This window comes from Stegostoma tigrinum, chromosome 4 (genome assembly GCF_030684315.1).
Source record: "Stegostoma tigrinum isolate sSteTig4 chromosome 4, sSteTig4.hap1, whole genome shotgun sequence".
NCBI lineage: Eukaryota > Metazoa > Chordata > Chondrichthyes > Orectolobiformes > Stegostomatidae > Stegostoma > Stegostoma tigrinum.
The window spans coordinates 3,488,144-3,497,686 of NC_081357.1; the positions used below are offsets into that span (position 1 = coordinate 3,488,144).

The 9,543-nt window shown below is 42.6% G+C and overlaps 1 protein-coding gene across 2 annotated transcripts in view; it reads left to right on the forward strand.

Moving 5' to 3' along the window:
* Positions 1–8,184, forward strand: part of aars2 (alanyl-tRNA synthetase 2, mitochondrial (putative)) — a 44,298-nt gene extending 36,114 nt beyond the window's left edge. The window contains exons 17-22 of one of the 2 annotated variants that reach the window (XM_048531347.1): positions 259–367; positions 2,295–2,417; positions 2,664–2,774; positions 3,330–3,413; positions 3,525–3,635; positions 7,836–8,184. In XM_048531347.1, coding sequence (XP_048387304.1) covers positions 259–367; positions 2,295–2,417; positions 2,664–2,774; positions 3,330–3,413; positions 3,525–3,635; positions 7,836–8,000 — 703 coding nt within the window. In that variant the 3' untranslated portion in view covers positions 8,001–8,184. Of the gene's footprint in view, positions 1–258; positions 368–2,294; positions 2,418–2,663; positions 2,775–3,177; positions 3,309–3,329; positions 3,414–3,524; positions 3,636–7,835 lie in introns of those variants that run through there. The other variant, XM_048531346.1, reaches the window with a different exon arrangement.
* The last annotated feature ends 1,359 nt before the right edge of the window (positions 8,185–9,543 follow it).

A 9,543-nucleotide genomic window follows, 5' to 3' on the forward strand; every position in this document is an offset into this window, starting at 1 on the left:
CTATCCTGCACATGTTTAAGGGGTTAGCGTAGAGAGACCCTCACTCTGCATCTCACCGTGTGCTTTCTTTCATGTATTTGATGAGAATTGTGGAGAGAGAGATGTATTTTCAGTTTAAGAGTACAGGAAACTTTGCTTCTTGTTTAAAAGAGTAGAAGAATCTTTATTCTATATGTTACCCTTTGCTGTACAGTGTTTGATAGGACAGTAAAGGTTGAGATATGTTCTCAAACTGTTTGCTCATACATCTTTGTGCAGACATTTGCTGCGGACAGGTATGATCCAGGATCTTGTGATTGTATCAGAGAGGCAGCTGGGCAAAGGCATCAGCAGAATACTCGCCATTACAGGAGAGGAAGCCAAAGAGGTGAGCAGTTAGCCGTGGTATTGCCACCGAATTAGAGCTGCACTCTGATGGGGAGGGTAGTGTTTGGCAGAGATAGAAATAATATGGAAACTGACCCTTCTGCCTAACTTTTCCATGCTGACCCAATTTCCTACACTGAACTAGTCTCATAAGCTCGCATTTGGCTGGTATACCTCTATACATTTTCCATCCATGTCCCTGTATGAATAGCCTTTAAATGTTGTAATTGTATTTGTGTCTACTGCTTGTAGTAGCTTGTTCCATATACACATCACCCTCTGTGTGAAAATGTTGCCTCTTCTAAATCTTTCCCCTCTCATCTTAAACCTATGCAGTTCAGTTTTGGACTCCTGTACCCTGGGGTATTTCCCCAGTCTCGTCCTCTAATGGACCACTGTTCACTCTTGCCACTTTTGTATTTTTATAATAAACAAAATGTCCACTGTTTGTTATTATAGCCCAGGCTCATTTATTCTCATATTCTAGTTTCTCCCTTTCTTTTAAAATCATTATTTGCTAGTTTCTAAAACTTTCTCAAGCTGCTTGCCTACTCCTAACCTTCACAGTTTTTCATGCCCTTTCTTCCAATTTGCTACCATCCTTAACTTCCTTATTTAGCTACCAATGGTGCATCCTCCTTCTCACATTGAGAAGTAACAATGGAATATATCTCTGATATGAGAGTTAGGATGTAAGTGGTCAAGCATCTACCCGTGCTTTTCTACCATCTTACCTTTAAACTATTTTCTCAGTCCACTCGGTACCCAAATCAGCCCCAATGCTTTTTTTATTTGCCTTTTACTATGTTTAGAATCTAGCTAAAGAGCCAGGTTTCTTTCTTGCAAACAGAATGTGAAATTCATCAAATCCAAGATGATCATTTTCTGAGATCATTAATGCTGCTTCATTACAGATTACCGTGCCCCCGGTAGGTTCAGAATGGGCGGTTTGCAGAATGGGCTAGAAACTGTGGGTTGCTATCCACCAGTCAATCTGCCTTTGTCAGTTTGATTTACCCAGTCAGTATGAAGGCTGTTTTTCTCCATTAGCAGCTATTGATTCTCCTGCGCTGACCTTTACCCACTCCTTTGTCTGCCCAACTGTGGTGTTGTCTGTCTGGGCTCCATCTCTACCTATTGTTTACTCCATTCCCCGCCCATCTTCAGCACATATACCATAATGCTTTCTAAGCTAATATCACGTCTGTAGAAGAGTCGGTGGACCTGAAATGTTACATTTGCTTTCTGTCCATAGATGCTGCCAGACCTGAGTTATTCCAGCAATTTCCATTTTTGTTTTTAATTTTTCCCAGGCCTGTTTTCATACCTTTCTTACAAGATGCCACAATTTCTGGATTTATGCTCCATTCCACTGTGTAGCTCCTGTCAGGGTCTATAAATTTACAAGTGACTTCTTTCCTTTGCTCTTCCTTACTCACCTGAACTGATTTGCACCTTGATCTTCTGAGTCTAGCTAACTGTAACGATTGTATTGATCTCATCCTTTGCTTATGTATTTTTCTTTCTATTTTTCTGGCATGTCAAATAACTTTAAATATTCAGTTCTCAACCTTGTTCACTGTATAACCCAATCTCTCTAGTGCCTATTATTTCAAACTTATTTATATGAATTTATTTAAAGATTTCATCTACCTTCATAAGAATACTCCAAGTATTTGGGGGGAAAAAAAAACTTCTGGCAATTTTTATTCTTCCAATGACCTTTTTAAAAAAAGTGCTCTGATCATTAATACATTGCTGTTTATCCTGTGTGCAAATTGGTGGCTGTGTTTCCTATGCTACAACAGCTACTACAGTAATTTTGAGTTGATTGGAATGATGAAAGGTGCCCGATCAATGTACGTATTTGGTGAGGACAGATTTAAGCAGGAGCTGTCATGCTGAGATGATTGACCTCTTTGCCTCAGGCCCGAGAGCTGGGACGGATCCTTGCTGAAGAAGTTGACTCTCTGTCTTTGCGCCTTGATAATGGAATGAAGTCGCTGGTGGATTCACAAAGGCTGTCAAAAGAAATCGGTCAGTTAACTGATGTGAGTATCATTTACGTACACCCAAGACAGAAGGGGGACACACTAACTACTAATCCTCCTCACTGTGGTGCACCCCCTGTACTGACCCTCTGACAGTGCGGTGCTCACTGACCCCTGGCCCTCCGACACCGCAGGCTTTATAGTATACATAGTAGTAGTGGGCTGTGACTGCTAGCTTAGTGTTAAAGTTGCTCCTGTGAATATGAGGTGACAGCTATGTGATAATGGAAAGTTTGAATCCCTCAGGTTGTAGACGGAGCTGTGATACTGCATCGAGATCGCCGACAACTCCAGGAGAGACTCCGAGCTCTTCACCGAACTGCAAACACAGCCATTAGGAAACTGGAGAGCAGAGAGGTACTTGAGCTGGATGGGGGATGCAGAGTGGAATGTTGGTGGGGCGGGCCCACAGGATTATGAGGGGAGCAGGAATGGGTGTGACCAGAGAATGGTACATAAGAGATGATGAGACTGGAGTTTGGGTGTTGGAATGTGGGTGTTGCTGGCTATGCCAGCAATTATTACCCATCCCTTATTGTTCAGAGGATGAGAGAGGTCCATTTAGCTGTGGGCCTGGAGTCCCCTGTAGGCCAGACCAAGTAAAAATTCCCCCCCACCCCCCCGAGAAACATTAGTGAACCAGACAGGTTTTTCCAATGATCGATGATAGTTTCCTGGGCTATGATGATGACACTACCTTTCAATCAGGGTTTTTTAATATTCACCAGCTGCTATTTGAGAATTGAACCTGTCTTTCCAGACCATCTCCCTGGGCCTCTGGACTGCCACTCTCTGCAAAGATGGATACATCTGGGAAGAGGGGAAAAGTCCAGAATATGGATTGGGTGGGCACTCAAACACAGCCACATCCTGAACTCAATCTCTCACACGCCGTGCACTTACTGTTTTCAGGCTGCTGAGAAAGTGCAGGTTTTTCTGGAGAGTCATTTGCACCAAACATTGATTGTGGACTTCTTTCCTGTCCAGTCAATCTCGGTAAGTTAGACTGTCCCTTCCAGCTGTATCAATCAAGCTTGCTTACACGTGCACCATTCTTGCTACTTCCCACCTGCTCCTGATTGCTGTATCAATCCCTGTTGGTTATAGATTCTAATGAAAATGGTGAATAAAATCTCTGAAAAAATGCCTCGATCACCTGTGATGCTCCTGAGCCAGCTAGATTCTGGGAAGATCCTGTGTGCATGTCAAGTCCCAAAGGTAAGTAACAGAATAAAGAGAGCCCTCCCCCTAACTGAAATCACTGTGGTAACCTGTCCCTAATAGAAATCACTGAAAGTCACCTTCACTCATTGGGGACACCTTCCTCCACCAGGTGATGGGGGTTACAACCCTCTTACTGTGACCAGATTATTCCCATTTCCTGTCCTCTGTCAATTCAACCCCTCGGCTCACCCTGTCCCCACATACCCTTGTGGATACCTTCTGTCATGTTGTGTGGCACTACCATTGTGCTAAATGGGATGGATTTTGCATAAAACTTGTAATACAAAAGTAGTATTTGGAAAATAATAAAATGTGAGGCTGGATGAACACAGCAGGCCAAGCAGCATCTCAGGAGCACAAAAGCTTTTGTGCTCCTGAGATGCTGCTTGGCCTGCTGTGTTCATCCAGCCTCACATTTTATTATCTTGGAATCTCCAGCATCTGCAGTTCCCATTATCTCTGATAGTATTTGGAAAAGATGGATTTCAAAAGACCAAGCGATACCAGTCTTTAGGCAGAGATAATGGGAACTGCAGAAGCTGGAGAATCCAAGATAATAAAATGTGAGGCTGGATGAACACAGCAGGCCAAGCAGCATCTCAGGAGCACAAAAGCTGACGTCTCGGGCCTAGACCCTTCATCAGAGAGGGGGATGGGGTAAGGGTTCTGGAATAAATAGGGAGAGAGGGGGAGGCGGACCGAAGATGGGGAGAGAAAAGAAGATAGGTGGAGAGAGTATAGGTGGGGAGGTAGGGAGGGGATAGGTCAGTCCAGGGAAGACGGACAGGTCAAGGAGGTGGGATGAAGTTAGTAGGTAGATGGGGGTGCAGCTTGGGGTGGGAGGAAGGGATGGGTGAGAGGAAGAACAGGTTAGGGAGGCAGAGACAGGGTGGCATCATTGTGGCAGTGCAGGAGGCCCATGATGGACATGTCGTCTAAAGAATGGGAGGGGGAGTGGAAATGGTTTGCGACTGGGAGGTGCAGTTGTTTGTTGCGAACTGAGCGGAGGTGTTCTGCAAAGCGGTCCCCAAGCCTCCGCTTGGTTTCCCCAATGTAGAGGAATCCACACCGGGTACAGTGGATGCAGTATACCACATTGGCAGATGTGCAGGTGAACCTCTTTGATTCACTCCATGTTAAATCAAGAAGTGACCCGACACTGTATGAGCCCTGACAATATTCCAGCAATAGTACTGAAGGTTTCTGCACCAGAATTTGCCAAGCCCTTGGCCCAACTATTCCAGTAGAGCCACAACACTTGCACTTAACAATCTGAAAAGTTGTGCCCAAGACTCCTCTGTATATCAAGAGAACATCGAACATTATAGCACAGGAAAGGCCCATCAGCCCATGATGTTGTGCTAAAAATGATACCAAATTAAACTAATCCCTTCTGCCTGCTCATGGTCCATATCACTCCATATCCTTATTTAAACAGTTATCTAAAAGCCCCTTAAATGCCCCTATTGTATCTGCTCCCAGCACCATGTTCCAGGCGTTTAACTCTGTTTAAAAAAATACTTGCCCCTCACATCTCCTTTGAACTTTCCCACTCTTAAGTGCATCCCCTCCAGTATTAGACATTTCAACACTGGGAAAAAGATTCTACTGTCAATCCTATCCAAGACCTCATAATTTTATAAACTCCTATTGTCTCCCCTCAGCCTCCACTGCCCCAGAGAAAACAGCCCTCTATTAAAGCTCCCACCCTCTAATTCAAGAGCATCCTGGTAAACTTCTGCAAAGTCTCCACGTTCTTCCTGTAATGTGGTGACCAGAATTGAATGCAATAACTGTAAGCGTGGCCTAACCAGAGTTTATAGAGCTGCAATATTGCTTTCTGAATCTTGTACTCAGCGTCCCAATCTATAGAGGCAAATATATCAGTTGCCTTCTTTACTACCGTATCTACTTGTGTGGCCACTTTCACGGAGCTGTGGATTAGGACCCTAAGATCCCTCTGTACACTAATTTTCCTAAATGTCCTGCCATTTACATTATACTTAGCACTAGCATTTGACCTCCTAAAATGCAAGACCTCACACTTATCTGGATTAAACTCCATCTGCCATTTCTCTGCTCAACTTTGCAAGTGGTTTGTATCCTGCTATATCCTTTGACAACCTTCCTCACTACCCACAACTCCTCCATTTTCTGTCATCTGCAAACTTATTAATCAGACTAACAACATTTTCAACCAAATCATTTGTGTTTTTATATTAACAGCAGTATGACCCCCATTGTTTTGATTGCACCTTTCTTATTCCTGAGTTCTACCCATATTGCCTCGCTGGATGTTCCTTCCATGATATCCTCTTTCAGCTATGACATTTTCCTCAATCAATAATGCAGCTCCCCCACATTATTTACATCCCTCTCTATCACACCTGAAACATCTGAACCCTGGAACTGTGAGCTGCCATTCCCACCCTTCTTTCAACTAAGTTTCTATAATCCCCTGTAATAATACAAGCTCTAAGTTCATGGGCCTTACCTGTTGTACTCCTTGCATTAAAATAAATACACTTCAGACTGGCAGCCCTAATGTGTTCAATAACCTTGCCTTCCCTGTTCTTCCTATTAGACTTACTTGACTTAACCTCTACCACCTCCTCGATCACTGCAAATGCTGACTTACTGAACTTGGTTTCAACCCCCCACACACACACTAGTTTAAATCATCCTGAATGGCAATAGCAAATTTCCCTACAGGGGTATTGGTGACCCTCCAGTTTAGCCACAAACTATCCTTCTAGAGGTCACCCCTGTCCTCGAAGAAATCCCAATGATCCACATATTTGAAGTCTTCTCTCCCATGCCAGCTCTGTAGGCATTCATTCAACTGTGTTATTTTCCTATTTCTGGCTTCATTAGCACGTGGTACAGGGGTAATCCTGAGATTGCAACCTTAGAAGGTCCTTCTTTTCAATTTCCTGCCTCATTCCCTAAATTCCTTTTGCAGGACCTCATCTTGCTGCCTGTGTCTTTAGTACCAATATGTACCATGACCTCTAGCTGCTCACCCTCCTCTTTCAGGATGCCCTGTACCTGCTGAGACATCCTTGACTCTGGCACCAGGCAGGCAACAGCCATCCTGGAGTCTCTTCAATGTCACAGAAACACCTATCTGTGCTCCGGCTGTAGAGTTCCTTTATCACCACTACTCATTCTAGTTTTGACCCTGCCAAATGTATAGTTGTGTTCCCTGACAGGTCACACCCAAACCTGCAAAAAGTATCCAAATGAGTGTAGTTATTTGAGGAAGGAAAAGCCATACTCCTGCATTGCCGGTCTGACCCTCTTGGTGGTCACTGTGTCTGGCAGGAAGTTCTAAAGAAGGGTCACTAGACCCAAAACATTATCGCTGCTTTCCCTCCACTGATGCTGCCAGACCTATTGAGTTTCTCCAGCAGTTCCTGTTTTCATTTCAGATTTCCAGCATTCATTGTTCTTCATTTATTTTAGTGGACTGTGCCCAGATTTAGGTTGACAATTGACATGTAACTTCATGTCAGACAATGAACATCTCCAAGAGTTGAAAGTCTAACTGTTCTTTGTCATTTAATGGTATCACCATCTCTGAATTCCCCGCGATCAAATTTCTGTGTTACCATTACGAGAAACTGAACTGGATTTGCCATATAAATAGTTGTTCCAAGGTTTGGAACGCTGCAGCAGATAACTCACCACCTGACTCCCCTGAGTGTTCACCATCCACAAGAGTTAGCAATGTAATGAATGAATGTGTCTGAATGGGTGCAGCTCCAACAACAGTTAAACATACTTGTCACTATCCAGGACAAAGTTCAGTAACAGCAGTGTGTGTATTAGCTACAAGGTGTACTGCAGCAATTCACCATGGCTCTTTAAATCCATAATCACTATTGTAAAGATATGTGGGGACATCACCATCTTGTTTCTCTTCAAGCAATTCACATTTCTGACTTGGAAAATATATCGTTCCTTCAGTCAAAATCTGGAAACTTCCAACTTAACAGCATTGTGGGTGTACCAAATGGACTGGAATGGTTCAAAATCACAGCTTTCCCCCCACCACCTTGAGCGCAATGCAGGATGGGCAATAAATGCTGACCAGTTCTTCAGTAAATCCATTTTTAAAGTCCTTACCCTCTTACCCCATCTTCTCCATCACCTTTCTGCAGTCCACCCACCTTGTGTTCTTTTTCTTGCTAGGACTTGGTTAGCAGCCTTTCTGCATCAGATTGGGCTCTTGCTGTCTGTGGACGGATGGGTGGGAATGCTGGAGGCTCTGACGTTGTCGCTAAGGGAATGGGAAGCAGCTCCAACTTGGAAGAAATTATAAAACTAGCTACAGAATATGCAAGAAATAAAATGTAAAAATGGACCATGTTTATAAATTTTGCACGTCATGCCATGTTGTGGGAGCATACTTCAAAGCCATATTATGGTTACATGTCAATGGATCCCACTGCTTGATGAAGGAACTTTTGAGACATGTAAGAGTTAATGTAACTGCGATCACAAGCAAATTGGTAAAATGTTGTTCCATTTCTGAGATTAATTTCCTTGAATGTTGTGAAAGGGGCCTTTTAAACATTTCCTGTCATGATTGTCAGTTTTATTGGTTTGCAGTGCATTCTGGCTGAGGAGGTTTTCTGTGACTGTTAGTTATTTAATAAACCAACAAAAAGTAGGCTGGCTGTCTGGAAATGGGACAGATTTCCAAATGGAAGTCAAATTTTTTCTTGCTTAAAAGTAATTATACTAAAGCACAAACACCTCCTCTTGATTAAATATTTAGCCAATAGTAATTAAAACAGCTCATTGTAATTCAGTGGACAATAGTCATTGCCTCATATAAATGACACCTGAAATTAAATTCTCAGAATGTACATTAGAAATAGGGGTTGGCATAGGTAATTTGGCTCTTCAGGCCTACCTCACCATTCAACTAAGGTCATGGATGATGTGCCCAGGCCTTAATATTTCAAAACTTAAGCAATCTCCTTCCTTAAATACTTAGTAGAGCCAGGGCTCATTGGCTTTGGTTATCAAAAGAGTAAACAGATTGCCAGTTAGTAAAGAAAACAGCATCTTTCCCCCAACCCCAGCCAATGGAATAAGCACCCCAAGTTATGGTTGAGGAAACAATTGAGTTTGGCTGTGCTGCAACTGACGGATGGTCTACCTGCTTGGTGACTGATCATTTGTATTGTATCTGAGCACCTTTGGGCAATGGATCCATAAAATATATGCCAAAGGTCATGAGATTTAATTCATGAAACAGAACTAGCTTTTAAAAAAAGGGGGGCAGCAGGGGAAGAAGATTTAGGAATTATCAGCATATCAATAGATGATCTTGTGTTTAAAATGATGTGAGCAGGGTAGATGTACTGTTATTGTTTATATTTTGTTATATTGCGGAAAGATTTCCTGTGATATTGCTTCACCGGGGGAAAAAAAAACAACTAGCAGTAGCAATTCTGAGCACCACCCCATTGCTCAAGGACAACAGTGAAAAAATGCTTGTTTAAACGGCACAGTCCGAAGTAGCATTGAGATGTTGTCTGGTTCGTGCTGCGTTCTTTGTGTGGGAAATAATCCTTTATTTTCAGGTTTCAGTACCTAGAGGAAAGACAAGCAAGCTTAACTCTTAAGCATGTGTGTCAGATCACTACTTAATTAGATTTTTTAAAAATTGAAAATTATGAAGTGAATTTCTTTTGGGAGCCAGTTTTATTTAACCCTCAAACTGGCTATTCTGTCAATTATTTTGCTATTTATAGCCCTTCTTCAGGCAAAGGGTCTCATTTCATTAGTAGTAAAAGGTTGCAATAGGTACTAATTACACATGTATTATGGGTGCGTGTGTGTATATATATATATTTTCAATCAAGAAACAAAGTGAAGGCAGCACAAG